We start from the raw sequence: 19,593 nt of genomic DNA, 5'->3' as shown, positions 1-19,593 counted from the left end.
CGGTTGGCGATGCCCGGGGCGGCCGGGGGCTCCTCCGGCCGCGCGGGAGTCGGCGGCGCCGGCGCACCGCCGGACGCCGATGCCGAGGAGGAAGTCCTGCAACGGAGGCGACGAGCGATGTGACGCCCGCGTGGTCGCCAGGGCGACGGATACGCACAGTGTGCCTCGCCACGCGACATACCGACGGCGAACTGCCGGCCAGCAGGCGCCGCGCAAGATCTACGTAGTGACGGCAGCAAAGTGTGATGAAAACAAATGTACGCAGCAGGACGTTCGGTGGCTTGTCGTCCTCGACATGACGCACCAGGCCGGGAGCAGTCAGGGGCACGAAGGGTATACGGCAGCAGATACGCTCGCAACTTACACAGCTGACACGGCGGTGTTCACTTCAGACCGCAAGGTCGCGCCCTTTGATTGCGTGTGCAATCCCACAGCAGAGCGAAATGCGTGTGAGTTTCTAATTCGCAAATTGCACAAAGCGCACCGATCCCTGCTCTCAGTTCGCGCAGACACACACGATCTCGCGGCTCAGTCCAGGGCGAGCGCCGTCCGCTTCGGCTCACAGCACCGTCGAACCCCTCACCCCGCGAGCCAAAACATCAGAGCTCACACACGGCGGCCCGTCCGACCGGCGGCCTGCCCCCTGAGCCGGGCGCGAGAGCGCGCCACTCCCGCACGCCGGCGTCGGCCCGGCAGCGCGCGGTCCCGGCAGGGCGCGGCCGCGGCGGGGCCTGGCCAGCAGCCGGCGCGGCCGCGGCGGCCGGCGGCCTCACCTGGAGTGCTGTGTGCCGGCGGTGGCCGACGAGCTGCGGCGGACCTGGACGTGGACTTGTACGTCTCCTCGGTGGTCTGCAGCACGCCTGCGGGCCGGTGCGGGTCAGCGCCAGCAAGCGGGCGCGAGCGACAACACACAAGGCTCGGCGCCGGAGATCTATGCGTTGGGTGCATGAATACTCGCGTCTGGATTCAATTCCCTTCTCAGTATACTGTCGCTGATCCGTATTTCCAGGGGACGTGACACACCCGACGACCGCAGCAGCCACATCGGCTGATAAATACACGCACATTACGTAAGCTGGGCGACCGAAAACGAAGGCGAAAAACGCGGTTGACGAACACAAGAAACACCCACTGCACATCACAGTCATCCTCTGGGCGTTTGACCTCCCCTCCCTTCCCCTCCACCGGCGGGGCTGGGTCTGACCTTCGGCCAGGTCGACCCGTCGACCTCTCCCTCTCCCTGCAACGGCGGGACTGGGTCTGACCTTCGGCCAGGTCCACCCGTCGACCCCTCCCCTCCCCTGCACCGGCGGGGCTGGGTCTGACCTTCGGCCAGGTCGACCCGTCGATCTCTCCCCTCCCCTGCACCGGCGGGGCTGCGTCTGACCTTCGGCCAGGTCGACCCGTCGACCCTCCCCTCCCCTGCACCGGCGGGGCTGGGTCTGATCCTCGGCCAGGTCGACCCGTCGACCCCTCCCCTCCCCTGCACCGGCGGAGCTGGGTGTGACCTTCGGCCAGGTCGACCCGTCGACCTCTCCCCTCCCCTGCACCGGCCGGGCTGGTCTGACCTTCGGCCAGGTCGACCCGTCGACCCCTCCCCTCCCCTGCACCGGCCGGGCTGGTCTGACCTTCGCCAGGTCGACCCGTCGATCTCTCCCCTCCCCTGCACCGGCGGGGCTGGGTCTGACCTTCGGCCAGGTCGACCCGTCGACCTCTCCCCTCCCGTCCACCGGCGGGGCTGGGTCTGACCTTCGGCCAGGTCGACCCGTCGACCCCTCCCCTCCCTGCACCGGCGGGGCTGGGTCTGAACCTTCGGCCAGGTCGACCCGTCGACCTCTCCCCCTCCCGTCCACCGGCGGGGCTGGGTCTGACCTTCGGCCAGGTCGACCCGTCGACCCCTCCCCTCCCTGCCCGGCGGGGCTGGGTCTGACCTTCGGCCAGGTCGACCCGTCGACCTCTCCCCTCCCCTGCACCGGCGGGGCTGGGTCTGACCTTCGGCCAGGTCGACCCGTTCGACCCCTCCCTCCCCTGCACCGGCGGGCTGGGTCTGACCTTCGGCCAGGTCGACCCGTCGACCTCTCCCCTCCCCTGCACCGGCGGGGCTGGGTCTGACCTTCGGCCAGGTCGACCCGTCGACCCCTCCCCTCCCCTGCACCGGCGGGGCTGGGTCTGACCTTCGGCCAGGTCGACCCGTCGACCCTCCCCTCCCCTGCACCGGGGGCTGGGTCTGACCTTCGCCAGGTCGACCCGTCGACCCTCTCCCCTCCCGTCCCACCGGCGGGGCTGGGTCTGACCTTCGGCCAGGCGACCCCTCCCCTCCCCTGCACCGGCGGGACTGGGTCTGACCTTCGGCCAGGTCGAGTCGGCGGCCTCGGACGGCCGGCTTGGGCGATGGCGACCACCAGTTGACGATGGTGCCCACCAGCGGCACGTGTCGCAGCACGCCCTCCTGCCACAGCTGGTCCTCGGACTCCTTGCGCAGGTCCTGGTTGGCCTCCTCGATGCCTGCGCCGCGCGGAGCGGGTCAGCACGCCGACAGGCGAAAGACACGGCCGGGGAACATCTCAGCTCTCCCAGGCTGTGGAAAGATGTGAGCAGTGTAACGCAGTGCCGCATCGTACTAGGCTTGCGTAAACGGCATCACCAGTAAATGCAAATCCTGGTGCACGAAGAAGCACATGCCAGCTTACCGCGTGAGGAAATGAACATTTGTGACGACGCCAACGGAGGCAATACATGCTGATAACAAAAAGGTTTCAGATTACAGAATTAATTGGCACAGCTCAGTCAAACGGCGTTAAATCGCGCCATCCGAAGCCGCCATTCAAGTAAAGATGCGTATTCGAAACCAGCTGAAGTATCGAGGTTCGGACGCCCTATGATGATTCGGTTCGATCCACACCCCCAGGGTGAAATCTGCCGTCCGAACATCATAAACAAGCCCCGGAGGCGAAGTTGACCTTTCATGAGCATCTCGGACATGGTCTCGAGGAAGCGCGAGGACTCCTCGATCTGCCCTCCGAGGTCCAGCAGCAAGCTGCACAGCTCGTCTACGTCCGTGTCCATGGTGACCATGCCGAACCGGATACAGACCATGCCATCCTCTCCGTCGCCTGGCGACCGCACAACGAACTCGTTATCGCATGCCAGCAACAGATGGGCCACAGTAGGTGGAACTGGCCTGCGCCGCCAGAAACTCACCTGAACACCGTGTGAGCGGTGATTGAATGACACTTTGACAACAAACGCACTTGAAACTCCAACATGTAACGGTGTGACGAGACATGGCAAGCGCAGCGCTTGTGTTCATATCTATAACCATCCGTCCGCATCGACTCATGTATCAACGTTCTTTTGAAAAGTCAGGCCTTCTTAATCGGTCATCGATATCACCGAAACCTATTCCACGTCATGTGTACACTGACTGGGAAGGCTGTCGGAAATTGATTTCAGAGATGCATCCATACCTAGCGAAAAGGCCCGAGTCAGTCGACTTCAGCTTCGTCAGCAGCTCGGTATTCAGTTTGTTGATGTCCTCCTTGCCTGCGGGCAAGAGGAGCGAACCACGTGCCACAGGACGGCGTTGGCCACAGCCGCTATTGGCACACTGAACACCGTCCACGCAGTCTCGGCTGCCCCGGGGAACTCAGCCCACGACTGGCGCCGCCATCGCGGCGGAGCGCGACAGGCTGCGGAGCGAGCGGTCGTGGCAGTCTGTGACTCGCCATCTCATAACTGCCCGGACATTCTCCGCGATGCGTAAATCAGCGTGCGACACCGTGACGTAGCCTGTAGTGACACCTGTAGTCTGATCATGCCAGCCGACCGGCGCGAGGATCCACCGCGAAGCCACCGGTCTGACCAAACTCCGCATCCCCGTGTGGTCCGCTAGCTCGGGCCAGTGACCGTCGCCCGTGGCGCCCCTCTCGACACCCTCCTGACCTGAGGAAGTGTCACCTGCCGCGTCTAGTGAACCCACCCCTTCACCCCGTCGACCTATGATCCTGTCTGCCTCCGCACCCTTAGTCGGCGATTCCGCGGCTGGAGCCGACTACACAGTCAGCGCTGCCGCCTAACCTGAGTCGGCGACCCCGTCTGACATCAGTCGGCGACCCCACCTGATCTGAGTCGGCACCGCCGCCTGACCCCGGCTGACCTGAGCCGGTGACCCCACCTGACCTGAGTGGGCAACCCCGCCTGATCTCAGTCGGCGCCGCCGTCTGACCCCCGGCTGACCTGAGTCGGTGACCCCGGCTGACCTGAGTGGGCAACCCCGCCCGATCTCAGTCGGCGCCGCCGTCTGACCCCGGCTGACCTGAGTCGGTGACCCCTGCCTCCATGAGCGGCTGCAGGTGGGTCGGGATGTAGCGGACGGCGCCCAGTCCCGCCCAGTTGAGCAGCGGCACGGCCCGCAGCTGGCCGGCCGCCGTCAGTTCTGCGAACCGCGCCGGTGTGCACCGTGGCGTTCAGGATCTCCTGCAGCCGCGCGTCCGCTCGGGTCAAGGCGTGCCGACGCGCAGACATGGGCTCCGCGCGGCGGGCCCCGCAGGCGTGCTGTTCGGCAGCACGGCTCAGCAGAAAGTCACCGTCACAGGAACCAGCCGTTGATGGCAGACAGCACAGCACCGGGTCTCAGCACCGCCGGCTGAGCACACAGCACAGCACCAGCCACGTCACAGAAACCAGCCGCTCATGGCAGGCAACCAGCACCGGGTCTCAGCACCGCCGGCTCAGCAGACAGCCACCGTCACAGGAAACGCTCATCGCAAACAGCGCAGCACCGAAGAGCCCCTTCATGAGCTGCCTGTAGGGCAGGCCCTACAGGCGTCAGCTGCACACCACAAACCGGCACCACAGACACAGACGCACACACTGGCGCCCAGCCGCACTGGCCGCAGTGATGGGTGGTTTATTGCACAGGCCAGAGTCGCAGTATCAGCACGTGTGCTTGCCGCTTGCCCTCCTCTCCTGCTTTTTCCGGGTCACGTGCGAGCAGCGCGTAAGTGGTCAGCCCTGCCGCCGGGCGGCTGGGCCGCGAGACGGCTATTGGCAAAGCACCTACCTGAGTTGCTACCTATGACGTCGCAGTGCCAACGTCATACACAGGTGACTCTACTCCAAGCCGTGCTTGACGCAGTTACTGCGGGCTGTGGCGTCACAGGAAGGTGCACCACAACAGCTCCTACAGTTAGAATAGTTGCCCATGTATGACGTAGGCACTTGTGACGTCACAGTGGCAACTCGGGCCGGTGCTTTACCAATGGGGAACGCGGCCGCCAGGTGCCCCCACACTTCCTCTGTGGAGCTGATCCGTCCGTGAACAGTAAATACTTGTAGTAGGCCGGCCCCCTCTCACGATCTGCTTGTCAGAGACACTCAGCCCACTCACGATCTGCTGTCCGAGACAACACCAGCCCACTCACGCTCTACTGTCCGAGACACTCGGCCCACTCACGATCTGCTGTCCGAGACACTCGGCCCACTCAGGATCTGCCTGTCCGAGGCACTCGGCTCACTCACGATCTGCTGTCCGAGACAACTCGGCCCCTCACGATCTGCTGTCCGAGACACTCGGCCCACTCGTCGAGGGCACGTCGTCCTCCAGCGGCCGGCACGGTTCGGTCAGCGGTGAGAAGCGCAGGCAGAAGCGCGCTGCCGGCCACGTCCAGCAGCTGGATCCGGCACCTCCGGCAGGTCACGCTGCATGATCTGGCCCCAACTGCCGGCGCGGCGGCGAGTCATACGACAAGGTCACGGTGGGGTTCACGGGGTCGTGGTGGTGTCATCGGAGAAGTAGTAGGTCCTGAATCATGGCAGGGTCACAGCACGGTCACACAGGGCCACAGGTCACGGCAGATCCAGGTTAGCGGGTCACGGCGAGGTCAAGGGCGAGCAGCGAGTTCATGAGTCACCAGCGGGGGGGGGGGGGGTACGTTCATGGAAGGGCTAGCGGAACAGGTTACGGCAACTCAAGGGTCACCAGCAGATTCACGAGTCAAGAGTCACGAGGGTCACGGGCTGGGTTCAACGTTGTCACGACAGGAATCAACACACGCCGCATTCCGACGCCCGAGGTTCGTCACCCGCGCCAAGTACGTGTCATCAGGGGATCACCGCGTGAGCGATATGCCACCGGTTCGCTTCCAAAACGCGACAGAAACTGCCGACAGGAAATCCATGTACGGAGCACTGCGGTCGACGGTGGCCAGACGGTGTGCGACCGCTCAGTCCGGCCGGTCCCAGCCCTGCTCTGTTCCGTGTCACGCTCAGCGCTCAGCACAGGGGGGCGCGGGGGTGAAATGTCAGTGTCACTGGCCGTGACCACGCCCTCTCTACACTTTAGACATGCCACGTGCGCGGATGGCAGAGTGCCATGCAGTGATCAGTGGCCGAGTGCACCTTGCAAATGTTGCTGTGGCCTTCGCTAGCTAGACGCACGCTATTCGCAGTTTCTTTCGAAACGCAACTGTTGCTTTTAATACATCGTGATATTCAATTTATGCAAGTCACGGACCAGCCTCCAGCCAAACCCCATGGCCCGTGCTGTAATGTTGTAGGAATGCGCCATGAACAACGAAAATTACGCATGGAAAGCAGCGTGTGCAGGACACCTCAGCAAGCTCGAGGCCAAGTAGAGCGTTGAGAAGCGTGGGCGTGTCCGGGGGAAATCGGGCCTTACGGCTACAGGAGCGTCATGTCGGCAATAAAGAACAAAGACTTACAGCGCTTCATATCCACAACTTAAAGGAAACGAAGCCGATGGAATAACTACATCACGTGACGACTCATCGGGAAGATGCACTGTTCGGCTCGTTTCAGCGTGTCATCGCCAAATCCCAACAAGGTCGAACTGCTGCAAAACGCGAGCAAGGGACGCAGGCAACTCACCCAAGAGTTGAGGTTGTCCAGGTAGGCCATGTCGTCAACGGCGTCGTTGTTGTAGCGGAAGACGACCACGGGCGACAGGCTCTCCAGCACCACCTGGCAACATCGTTGCCTTTAGCGCGGGGTGCGGCATAGCGCCGAAGCGACTCCGCGGAGGCACAGGCGTCAACCACAAACGGAGCAGGTCGGCTGACCTCTCTCCACACTAGAGATGGGCTTCCCCGTGTTCATACACACATCACATCACACCATAAGCATACACCGACCAGAATGGTCGGTCGGGTCGCATCAGTGATCGGTTTCAGCGACGGAAGCGTGGTGGGGTTAAATTGGGGGAAAATATTGATAGTTGGAAACTACAAGACAACCAAACTGTTCGGGCCGCCGTTCATGCGATCTTCTATCGGCTTGTTGGCAAATAATTGTCTTGGTGACGTTAGTTCCGCAATTCCGGCGTACGCCAAAAGGAAATTGCACGAGGCCTGCGTTGCGTCGCATGTTTTTTCCGGAGCATCCTGGAATATTAAGGACAACCCACAGACAGCACTAAACGGTGAAGCACGGTGCACTGGATGAAACAAAGCTTTTCGGTAGCACAGGCTGAAACGAAAATACCACGCGTTTACAGGCACGCTGCCGGATGTACAAGTCCCGACGGTCATGCACCCAAATCCGGCAACGTCATTAGTGCCACCCTAGTTGCGTGTCTCGGAAATCTGGTGACCTTTGACCGGACGCGTGATTCACTGGCTGAGTTCAAATTTTTAAACGAGCTGAAACAAACCCGGACTATGCTATGACACAGGCCGGAACAAGCCCATTTTTTCAGCCGAATAAAGCACCGTCACTGCAGGTGGTCAGGTCACGGAGAGTGGCCGAAGAGGTCAGGGTCAGGTCACAGGGGCTGGTCCGGTCAGATCAGATTCAGATCAATCATCCTGCGGTGTTTGTTTGTAAATTTTTAGCTGTCAGACAAACGCTCGTTTCTGATAGCTGATATACTCGCCCACCATCCACCATTCCTTTTTTGTTGAACATTTAACGACGCTCCCTTTAGACTTGGCTATCAGCATGGGGTTTACAACTGGTGGAAAAAAAACAAACGAAAATGACATAAAAAGTTCGATACAACTCCTTTATTTCGACACATTTTGACCAACTCTCGCTAGTCAGCTCTTTCGCTAGTCCCCGCCCCCCGCCATGCCATGCGGGCGTGACCTTTACGTGGCGTTGACCTTTGCCCCAAAGCCAGAATCGGTCGAGGCGACGCCGCCTCATTCCGCCTCTGGGCGTCGACACTGGCGCCGCGCTCATCGTATTGTTAGCTCTATGCGCAAAGTTTAGTATACTGTGTCGGAGAATACACTAAAACAGGAGAGCGCACGACAACAAAACCAATACCGACACGACCCAACAGGAAGCGGTACTCCTTAATGGTAAGAGATAAGCGAAAGCGTTGGTAATGTTTTGTTTTGCGTGGGAAGAAGGTAATCCGCTGGCACGCCTTGCCTGACACTGTACAGCTCCAGGTCCATCGCAGAGATCTCAACTTCTTTCACAAAACTGAGCTGTCGACATCGGCGGCGCCGATCAGAGTGGCACCACTGGCAAGGCACAGCTGCCACCGATGACCGTACACAAGGCGAACGTGTCTTTCAGGTTCGAGCACCGCCACAGCTGTACGGAACCACAGGTGTTTTGCACTGCCCACCACCCAAAAAATATATCTCGTTACATACATTCATATTTCTCCTTTCTTTGCATTGGACGATCCATCAGTTCCAACCGCACTACTGATATCACAAACAAATCAGCAAAGGCTTTAGAATTTGCGGTCGAATGATTTGCCAAAGCTAGAAAACTGGTCACCCAGATGATAACACTCATACACGATCAGACAACGCCTCCAGGTCACTACAAACGCTATACTCCTCGCCGGTCTGTTATGTGTTTCAAGCAAAATTAGCAGTTTGCAACATTCTGCACTGTAGTGGTGACATGATAGTAATCTGTTTAATCTAAATAATATGACGCCATCAACAAACCCTCGTATTATTTCCCGATGCACTGACGACTCAGCACGAGTCAAGTGTAGTACTTCTGAGACCTGTCCTTGGCTGAACGCTTGAACAGCAAGGAAATGCATGGGAAACGCCCCCCCCCCCCCCCCCATCCCCACCACGACGCGGACAGAAAGGGTTCGTTCGAGTTATCTCCACCGACTTCGACTGTTGTTCTGACCGAAATGTTTGTTCATCTGTTGCAATTAGCTGGCGAAGGAACTCCGGTAGTGGGTGCTAGTTTGGTCTTCAGCTAGGCATTCTTAATCTTGACCTACCGAGTGCTGAACACAATTCATGACCCAAGCATGAGAAAGCCTACGCAACTACCTGCATCCCAGTTCTAAACGGCAGGGCCGGAGGAATCTGAGCTGGACTGAAGCCGCACCCGGCCGGCCTGTTGCCAGGCGTGGTCTCAGCTGCCGTTGCGAGGCGGCAGTCCGACCGGTCCTGGACACGGAGCTCCTCAGAGCCCACAGGCTGGGGCGCGCCGGCCCCTCGACCCCGACAGACGCGTGGGCGCTGCCGCGCCACACCGGGACGGGGGCCGACGGGCTTACTGTGAGGTGTCGGTCCTGGTCGGGGGTGTCGGTCCGGCGCCGGGGCGGGGGCCCAGCGGGCTTACCGCGAGGGCGCCGCCGCGCCGCGCCGGGGCGGGGGCCCGGCGGGCTCACTGTGAGGTGTCGGTCCTGATCGGGGGGCGTCGGTCCGGTGCCGGGGGCGGGGCCGGCGGGCTTACCCGTGAAGTTGACGGACTGGGAGAGCAGTTTGTCGATGTCGGCCACCGGAGCCACCTCCTTGCCGGGCCGGGCGCTCTGGCGACGGCGCAGACGACCGTCAGTGACACAGGTCACAACACCGGCCGGCCCCTTCACATCCCTCACGCTGCTGAACGGCCGCAACAGCCACGGAGAATATCCCGGATACAGGACCAGCTAACAACCACATCACAGATAGCGTTGACCATTAACAGTCTTCACAATTAAATTGACATCGAGCCGCATTCCACTGTAGTCAACCACAGTAAGTCACTTCAACGCGAGCGCCAGAGTTGCAGTTATTCCTGCAAACTAAACTCAAGTCTGGGGATTAAACTAAATTGTATCCAGGGAAAGGGTAGTAGGCCATGCCGGAGTGTTCCCACCCTTTTCAAATTAAATGCCAGCCCACAGCGGCGCGAAAAACGAGCAGACATCTCCCTTTACCTTTCCCAGCCACCTTGCATCAAGGACTCCAACATCGTCACCGCTCCCCCCATAACGGTGCATTTAATTTCCCTCCGCACTATACTGTTCACCATTACGGGACAGGGGAGACCTCTGCGCAGTGCTTAGCGCAAAAGACGGCAGGGCAATCCAGCATTGGGACACAGATGCTCAGACAGACATGCGAACGCGACAGCCAGTCACGGAGAAACCAAGCCCGGTATTCGGGCAAATCTCCGCACACCCCGAACGGCACAAATACGATGGCCGGATAGCCAGCACCACCAGACCTTACTTCCCCAACTATGGCACAAAACGCGCCGCAAATATGAAGCTGAGCGAACGGGACGCGTGGAAGACCTCAGAAAGCCAATACTTGAACATCTGAAAACCGTTTTACTTTCGGATGATCGGATGGCTCGTGCCAGGTGATGGCAATTAGCGTTTCAAAAACTGCTACCAACTTCAGCCACGCCAGATCGCATGTACGGTAAACACACGGTTAGGAAGCTCCTTCAGCTGCGTCACGTGGGTTCTTCCATGCCAATTGCTGGTGCCGTACCGAAACATATTTGCCCGTGTCGCCGAACATGTCAATTGCTGCCACCCTAGAGAAAAGTATCCGTGTAGCTGAACACGCCAATTGCCACTGCCCTACCGAAAAATGTTTGCCCGTGTCACCAAGCATCCCAGTTGTCACTGCCCTACCGAAAAAAGTTTGCCAGTGTCACCAAGCATCCCAGTTGTCACTGCCCTACCGAAAAATGTTTGCCAGTGTCACCAAGCATCCCAGTTGTCACTGCCCTACCGAAAAAAGTTTGCCAGTGTCACCAAGCATCCCAGTTGTCACTGCCCTACCGAAAAATGTTTGCCCGTGTTACCAAGCATTCCAGTTGTCACTGCCCAACCGAAAAAAGTTTGCCAGTGTCACTGAACATGCCAATTGTTACCGCCCTAGAAAAGCAATGTTTGCCCGTGACACTAAACAGTCTGTCTTCTTCCATCAGTTCCTGTTGCTTCTCTACCTGGTGGCCTGGGTGGCACTGTGCCATGGTCGGTACTACCACAGGCACCCTGTCCCGCACGGCGTCCACCGCCACCGTCCCCCCGTTCATCACCCGCACGACCACGGCAAGAGCTACCGCTACAGCTACAACATCCGCTACCCCTGGTCCGGGGCGCGTCAGGTGCGACGACCCAAGTGTGGGACACCGGGTGATAGCTGGCCCCGACAACCGGATCTCCTCACTGTTCACGGGAAGAGCTATGCACCGCTATTCTTAGATGACCGTGATGTACAAAAACAAGACAATGTAAATCGCATCCAAATGCAAAATAGTGGTGAGTACGGCGATCGTCGACCGAGCGCACTCCGGCTGAAGCCAACCCGCGTCTCGTGCAATTGCCGACCGCCTGCAGCCAGTCCACCATCGCCGCAGGGTCCCCCCCCCGCGCCCCTCCCCCAGTTAACCTCACGCTGACCTATCTGACATCCCCCAGGGCAAGTACGAGATCCGGGACCAGCACGGGACGCGGGGTGGCTACTATGTACAGCTGCCCCACAGCAGCGTCCAGGTCGACTACAACGCGAAGACTGGCTCCCGCGGGTACCGCGTCCGGTACCACTAGACCGAGTACGCAGAGCGCGGCGCAAGACGGAAGGGTGATCAAAACATCCCGACCAGTGCTGCAGGATGTACTGTACTTTGCATATTGATTGCCGTGATTACACCTAACGCTGACGAGATTGTACGACCACTTCACGGGAACTCGCTGACCAGATCAGTTGTGTTCTCCAAGCGGTGATGTGTGCATGGTCCGTATGTGTGTGTGTCGTTGATACATGTCCCCTGTGTAGTCATTGGAGGCTTAAATAGTCGGGCGGATAAAATCACGCCTGCGAGACGGCGAAAGGGCACGAACGTCACCGTAACATCACAACGCAGCACAGCACTATGTGGGGGGGGGGGGGGGGGAGGGGGAGGCGAGGAGGCCCAATGCAGGCCCACGGACAGACAGTACCTGAGTTGTGAGAAAGTGTCCCTCTTGCTATAAGTTGGGTAGCACCTACCATGTACTTGTACATGGTAGGTGCATGTACCCACCATGTCCCTCTTGCTATAAGTTGGGTAGCACCACTGTACATACTCTGCGGTGTTTGAAAATAACATACCTCGGGATTTTTGACGGGATGACGGGAGCATGACGCAAGGCGACACGTTTAAAAAAGCACACCACGGAAAGCATACAATGCCTATCTCGTCACGCGTTAAAATCCGCTACAGCTACGTCAACTTCTCCTGATCCAAGGCACACCAGGCGAGGCAGCCCCCACGCGGGCCAACGCAAATATACTTTAGGGCATGATTTGTGTCGTACAGACGATGCTGTGTAATGAACGTCTTACATTTAATAACTTACAGGTTATAACTTCATGCTGATGGCTCGGTCCAGGCCGTTTTATTGTTAGGGCGCGTCCCAAACTCAAGCCAAGCACAACGTCACGTCTCAAATCTGACAAAGGAAGTCCAAATGAAACGAAAATAGAGAATAAAACAGACGAGATGGCGTATGTCATGGGAGCGCTTACATGAAAGACACTTCTAAATGCAACCGAACCAATACATCTGCCTGAACCCAACCAGAGGCAACATCCGACGAAACATGACCAACATTTTTTTTTGCGGAGTGGGACGAGTGATGTGATACCCAAAGCAATTGCTTTCGCCATCCAGGTGATACCTAAACGTAAGCGAATGGAGCCTGTCACCTTCGGCAATCGCGCACATAGGGCTGGTTAATGCGTTGTGAGGTTCCATTTTCTTTAAAGTTTGACGGGTCGTAGGTGCGCTAATATATTCGCAATTAGGGCATCATCTATATATATATATAATATATATATATATATATATATATATATGCATATACATATATATATATATATATATATATATATATGTATATACATGTCTATATATGTATATGCAGATATATATATGTATACGTACATGTGTATGTGTGTATATATACATATATTTCTTTATTTATACAATACTGGAATAGTGACTACTTTTGGGCCTGCCACCTCTGGTAATTTTCATAGACAAAGTGAATTACATTCAAATAGTTCATACTTTTTGGCGACTGAGGCGAATCTATTGAGAAACGAACGCTAACGTTCGATGCAGATATTGCTCACAACAAACTGAGCTCGACAACGTAGTTTTCATGCCCCAATCTGTCTGGGTCGCAGCATGGGTGTAGCTACGTCGCTGGGACAGGAGGCAAATCGGCACTGGGAGGTCAAATTGGAATTCGGTGGCGCAATCTGACCTCAAAACGGCAACGCACGTCGCCCTGACGCACGTCGTCACGACCCTTGTCACAACCCCATGGAGCGACAGCGACTGCAACGGCCCGCAAGTCATCACTTAGGAACAATAGCTCCGCTGGGATTCGAACCCGGGCCCCCGGCTGGAGTCCGATGTTCTGACCATTCGACCAGTACTCCTTCAGCCGATTGTGTTTCCTGCCCGTCAGTTTAAGCCTAGGTCGTTCGGATACCTGTCGGCCGAGATGGGCACCTGCCCCCGGGCCGCATTCTTCAACTTGTTTTCGTGAAACCGCCTGATCTGACAGCCTGCATTCAAGTGCATCGCAAATAGTACAGGACGGCCTTTAAATAATTGAGCCACTCGTTACCGAAAACGCCATGGCAATGCGACCAGTGATGGCAAGATAAACGGTCCTGAAAGGCGTACTTGCTCAGCCGGGCTGCTGAAGCTACAACACTCTCAGTTGGCAGACTGAAGGCCTGCCTAGCCCGCCGCCTCGCTCCGCCCCGGTTCACGACAGCCCATGTTCGCCTCATCTGACTCGGTGGCAACTCGCGACTGAGGTAAACTAGAGGTCTCGGCCCAGCACAGCCCGCTACAACAGAAATACAGTTTGCGCAAATGATCACAGCTCCACACGGTTGTGACCTCCTGCACCAAAGGTCTTCATATCAACGCACGGGTGTGTATGCGCGCCCTTGTTGTAGGGATAATGCGCGAAGTGGATTGAACATCAAACTTTTCATAACGTCTAAATGCAAATGTATTGCAATGCAAATAAACGTCCGGACACCTCCCTTGATATCAGAGTGTCCCCACCATCCCGCGCCCGCACCGGGAGCCTCATCACCAGGTGGGGGCGTCTCAGCTCCAGATGGGATCACCGGGCACCTCTGGCGGGTCGGCATGCTCGGTACTTACGAGGAGCTGCAGCTTGGGGACGGCCGTCACTCTGCACTCGATAGCGGCGGCAAGCGCCAGCGCAGAGTGGATCCGCTCCACCACACCGCGGCGGCCCAGAGACTGCGGAGACGGGACGCGTCAGACTCACAACAGACGGCATCACAGACTGCACAACAGACCACCACAGACTGCATCGCGGGGCGGTCCACAGACTGGATCACACACCGCAACATAAGGGGTTCAGACACTTCGTGCAACCGCGACAGTGCGGTGGCCCAGGGACTGTGACGGAGGGCAGGACAAACGACAAGAATTGCGGTGGGGGCAAGACACACGGCAGGGGACTGAGCCGAGAGCAGGACACACGGCAGGGACTAAGCCGAGGGCAGGACACACGGCAGGTACTGAGCCGAGGGCAGGACACGCGACAAGGACTGCGACGAGAACAGGACACACGGCAGGTACTGAGCCGAGGGCAGGACACACGGCAGGTACTGAGCCGAGAGCAGGGCACACGGCAGGGACTGAGCCGAGGGCAGAACACAAGGCAGGCACTGAGCCGAGGGCAGGACACGCGACAAGGACTGCGAACGAGGACAGGACACACGGCAGGTACTGAGCCGAGGGCAGGACACACGGCAGGTACTGAGCCGAGGGCAGGACACACGGCAGGTACTGAGCCGAGGGCAGGACAACGCGACAAGGACTGCGACGAGGACAGGACACACGGCAGGTACTGAGCCGAGGGCAGGACACGCGACAGGGACTGCGACGAGGACAGGACACACGGCAGGGACTGTGACGAGGGCAGGACACGCGAACGAGACTGCGACGAGGGACAGGACACACGGCAGGGACTGTGACGAGAACGGGACGCACAACAGGGACTGTGACGAGAACGAGACACACGACAGGGACTGTGACGAGCACGGGACACACGACAGGGACTGCGAAGAGCAGCGCGAGACAACACACGCCGTGACAAAGCAGGCATTACGGAGAAGGAAGGGTCGGGCGACGAGAATCGCGGAATTAAAGTTGTTGAAAGCGGATAGCTGATGACTGAACGGAAAAGGAAAGGACATTACTACAGACGACATATAAAGGGAGAGGTTCAGCCGGTACGACAGCACTTGCCATCACGGCCTAGGGTACATACATGGTACAGACGCCAGTCGTGACCAGGGTAGCAGATGTACGTCACTCGGGAGCATCTTCCAGCGTCGCAGGACGCTACAATTACACGGCACGCTCGCAAAGTGGCCCAGTTTACAAAACTGTACAAGTGTATACAGCTGTTGAATATCACGCAGCCTGGAGTGAAAAGCACTTTGGCCAGGAACTGCATACTTGGCTCCATAGGCACACAACGCACGTCTGGAAGCGACGCGTCCCCAATACGAGCGGCACTCGTCCCAAAAGAGCTGCACACAGACCCAATGAAAAGAGCACGACTGGGTGCAGGGCGTCTGGGTCGCGCCAAAGCTGCAGGAGCGGCCGCCACATGTACGGGTGACTCATGTGAGTAGACCAACGCTGACCAAGAGAGACCAGGCGAGACCAGAGAGGACCAGGGCCGGTCAATGAACCAGGGTGGTGACCAGGGTGGACCAGACCAGGGTGAGTGAATGCCAATAATACGGGGGCACACACCAGATGTTTCAGGCAAGCCAGTGTTTCAGAATAATTCAGTGTTTTAGAACAGGCCGCGGTGTTCCAGAGTAATTCAGAGTGTTTCCGAGCAGACCACAGTGGACCACGACGGACCATACTACCCCGAATGACAGGGCAGTCCCAGGCGCGCCCCAGCGCTGCGCGCGGCGGTGCTCTCACCAGCAGCGCCGTCCAGAGGCGGCATGACCTGCAGCAGGGTGGGCGCGGCGGCGGCAGGCCGGCCGGCTGCCCGGCCAATGGGCCCCGGAACAGCGTCACCGCCGCGCCAGGCAGGCACCTCCAGCCAGGCACCCAGCTCCAGGCTCAGCGAGTCACCTGTCGGCCCCGCCACCGGTCAAGTGTTGGCCCGGCCACCGGTCACGTGACGTCCCGGCCACCGGTCACGTGACGTCCGGGCCATCGGTCACGTAACGTCCCCGCCACCGGTCACGTGTCGGCCCCGCCACCGGTCACGTGTCGGCCCCGCCACCGGTCACGTGTCGGCCCCGCCACCGGTCACATGTCGGCCCCCGCCACCGGTCACGTGTCAGCCCGCCACCGGTCACGTGTCGGCCCTGTACCCGGCGGCCGACAGCGGACGGCCGAGGGACTGGGTCGGAAAAGGGGACCTTTGGGCCGCCCCACCGGAGGTAGGTCAGCTGTTGACTGCTGGAGCTTAGCAACGCTGGTGCTGGTGATAGCTGGTGCCAGTTAGTGCCGGCGCGTGTCCTACAGTTCAGTTCAGTTCGGACTTCCCACGTTAGTTGGGGTGGTGAAAGATGCCCTCGTGTGTGTGTGATAACAGGGATTAGAGAAGATCACACCGGGTAACACACAACGAGCGCGGCACAATGACGTTGCTGGCGTCCACAGCGACAAAATTTAATCGCTAAAGTGCCTGCACGTGATTTGGCTTTTTCAGCATTAACAAAATAATTCAACATTTCAAAAAACATTACTTAATCATTGCACAGGTATCTTAACTTAACCACAAGCCATATTTCAGTCGCAGCATCCTCCATGCCCCCCCCCCCCCCGCTGACGATCTGTTCCGGGCCTGACGATCTGTTCAGGGGCCTGACGATCTGTTCAGGGCAGATGCGGCGGATCACGCATCACTACCTGATCACCCTCTGAATCTCCGGCCAGGTTCGAATCCCCCTGCAGGAATCTCTCTGACCGTACGGTGAACCTCGCGCCGACACCCTCACTACCGCCAATAACCGCATAACCATGCTGTTAAGAACGCCGACCCATGGCCCAGGCACGGGCCTGGACGCTGCGGACCGTCCAGAGAACCGGCCGCGCTGCCGGCCCGGCGGCCGGCCTCGGCTGGCCGGCCTGTCAGCTCGCCACTGACCCAGCGTCAGCTCCATCGGAGGCTGCCGCGACGGCCGCCAGCGCCAGCGCCGCCAGGCTGGGTCCAGTCACGTGGCACCAGACGCCGCGCTCGCGGCACAGCTCGGTGACGCGGCGCAGGTTGTCCACGTGACCTAGGTCTGGCGTGCCTGCCGGGCCACGTGGTGTCGGGTCAGCCGGCCGGCGGGTTAGCGGACGGGCGAGGGGTCGCTATTGTCGAGCAACCAGGCGCGTCTAAATGCAGCCGTGTGTGAGATGGCTAAGCCGCATGGCAGTCGTGGTATTCGACAGCGCTGTGGCAGTGGGGGCCTCACGGGTTTTAGATCAGGCCATATATGGCTGTAAAGTAACCACTAACTATAGCATGATAATCGACAAGACCTGAATTGTCCGGAGCCGTCCTACCATGCATGGAGGAACCCAGGACAGGCACTTGTCGCATTACCAACACGCACACCGACACAGCAGCGGCGGTGCGGCGCGCCGGGAACAGCACCACCAAACGGCCGGCCTCTCGCTCTCGCGCGGCGGCGCGGCTCTCACCTGCGTGCGCATCACCAGCAGCGGCACCTTCTGCGCGCTCTCGTCCTCGTCCATCATGCGCTGCAGCTGCGCCACGTCCATTGCGTGTGCCAGTCCGAAGGCGGCGCTCAGCGGCACCTGGCGCACGGCGCCGCCGGGCAGGCCCAGTGACGTCATCAGCGCGGTTACGGCCGCCGGCCGGCAGGCGGCGCTGACGTACACCACCGGCGGCCGTGCGTACAGCGCCTCATACCCGACGGCCGCGTACCTGCCGACGGGGGAATGCTCAGGGGGAGGGGCACTTTGGGGGCCGCCACAAGCATGCTCTGCAGACAATCCACAGGACTGGGTGTCACGCATACGACACTTGGCAAGACGCCGGCAGCGGTCAAAACATACAACCAGCAATTCATTCCGAATACAGTTCTGGTGCAAAAAAGCCTGTCTCAACGCGAACAGTATCGCTCCATGTCCCGGGGCAGCGAACGTAAGTCCGCGAACGTTTAAACAAATCAGCTTGAAGTCACACAAATTGGCTTTAAGTCTGTCGGCAAGATATAGCGCTGCTGGCATCAGCCGACATTTATCGCCCACGCCGACTGCCAAGCTGACTGCACGCCCTTTAATCTGGATTGTTTTGGATGCCACGTTGGTAAAAACAAGATCAGGTACGTTCTGACACGAAGACAGAATTAAGTCTTAATGTGACCCGCACAATTGCTACGGCCGTAGTTCGCTGGAGCCAAAGCAAACCGATGACACGTGTTCAGTTGCTGCGGGCGAGGGCCCGAAGAAAAATCCCCAAAATAGCCAATCCAGTAATAAACTGTCTGTTTCAAAAACACAGGGATAACTGTCTGTGCGGTGCGAGTCAGACACACCCAATCCAAACCCGCACGTGCGAATTTCAATTTCGGCCTGAAATATACCATTCTCCTTCAAACCGCTGGACCCGTGACCTTGGTCCAACTCGCGCAGTTGGTTCCGTGACGTCCCAGGGCTGCCAACGCCAATGACCAGACCATTTACGTGCTACGGTACACAAATTATCAGCCACCCCAATGGGGATGGGGATGGTGAACACAGTGTAGGGGGCCATCGACGGCGGCAAGCTGTCTGGAGGAGGTCTGGAGAGCTAGCTGGAAACCGGGATACCGTGCTGAGCATCAACATGACTGAAGGGAAAGGATGCCACCGGTCCGTTCAGCAACCTGAAGATTGACCATAGTCGAGCGACGATGAAAAACACCAAATGACCGGTTGCGGGAGGTTCCGCCGCGGCACACTATACAACCCCGTTTAGAGCACAAGGCAGCGAGGCGAGGTAAGTCCTTCACCAGGCCATGCCAGGTCACCAGCCAGACATCTCTCCCCTACGGACTCCAGGGAGCACGTGCCTCTCGGTCCTCCCAGCGGCTGTGACCCGACCTCCGGTGTCCCCCAGCCCCTTCCTCGAGCGTCACTCACGAGCTGTAGCGAGCGTGCAGGCGCATGCGCACCATGGCCACCAGGCTGTCGCAGTTGGGCGACGGCACGAAGAGGCTCATCCCCGGCTGCCTGCGGGCGGAGAGCGGCACATTCGCCACGAGCTGAGGTGGACCTCGGGGCACCACTGTCACAGTCACCACAGGCTGAGGTGGACCTCGGGAGCACCACTGTCACAGTCACCAC

General features: G+C 58.9%; 2 protein-coding genes across 2 annotated transcripts; both read right to left on the bottom strand.

The window, feature by feature from the left end:
- Positions 1–1,066: 1,066 nt before the first annotated feature.
- On the bottom strand, positions 1,067–3,114 carry LOC119094944 (pyridoxal-dependent decarboxylase domain-containing protein 1-like). The gene is made up of 4 exons (XM_037217856.1): positions 2,961–3,114; positions 2,347–2,505; positions 1,629–1,663; positions 1,067–1,075 (listed from the first exon to the last, which is right to left on the bottom strand). Exons 1-4 carry the CDS (start codon positions 3,094–3,096, stop codon positions 1,067–1,069), a joined length of 339 nt encoding a protein of 112 aa, XP_037073751.1. The 5' UTR covers positions 3,097–3,114.
- Positions 3,115–6,559: 3,445 nt separating this feature from the next.
- Positions 6,560–19,476, bottom strand: LOC119094943 (pyridoxal-dependent decarboxylase domain-containing protein 1-like). The gene is made up of 7 exons (XM_037217855.1): positions 19,390–19,476; positions 17,952–18,190; positions 17,402–17,549; positions 16,222–16,249; positions 14,407–14,508; positions 9,685–9,760; positions 6,560–6,980 (listed from the first exon to the last, which is right to left on the bottom strand). The coding sequence occupies exons 1-7, from the start codon at positions 19,467–19,469 to the stop codon at positions 6,769–6,771; spliced, it is 885 nt and encodes a 294-aa protein (XP_037073750.1). The 5' UTR covers positions 19,470–19,476; the 3' UTR covers positions 6,560–6,768.
- Between the last annotated feature and the right edge of the window lie 117 nt (positions 19,477–19,593).

Source organism: Pollicipes pollicipes, unplaced genomic scaffold, assembly GCF_011947565.3.
Source record: "Pollicipes pollicipes isolate AB1234 unplaced genomic scaffold, Ppol_2.1 Scaffold_4219;HRSCAF=4965_pilon_pilon_pilon, whole genome shotgun sequence".
In the NCBI taxonomy this organism is placed as follows: domain Eukaryota; kingdom Metazoa; phylum Arthropoda; class Thecostraca; order Pollicipedomorpha; family Pollicipedidae; genus Pollicipes; species Pollicipes pollicipes.
The sequence above is the reverse complement of the archived record's forward strand: the minus strand, read 5'-3'. Positions and strand labels throughout refer to the sequence as shown.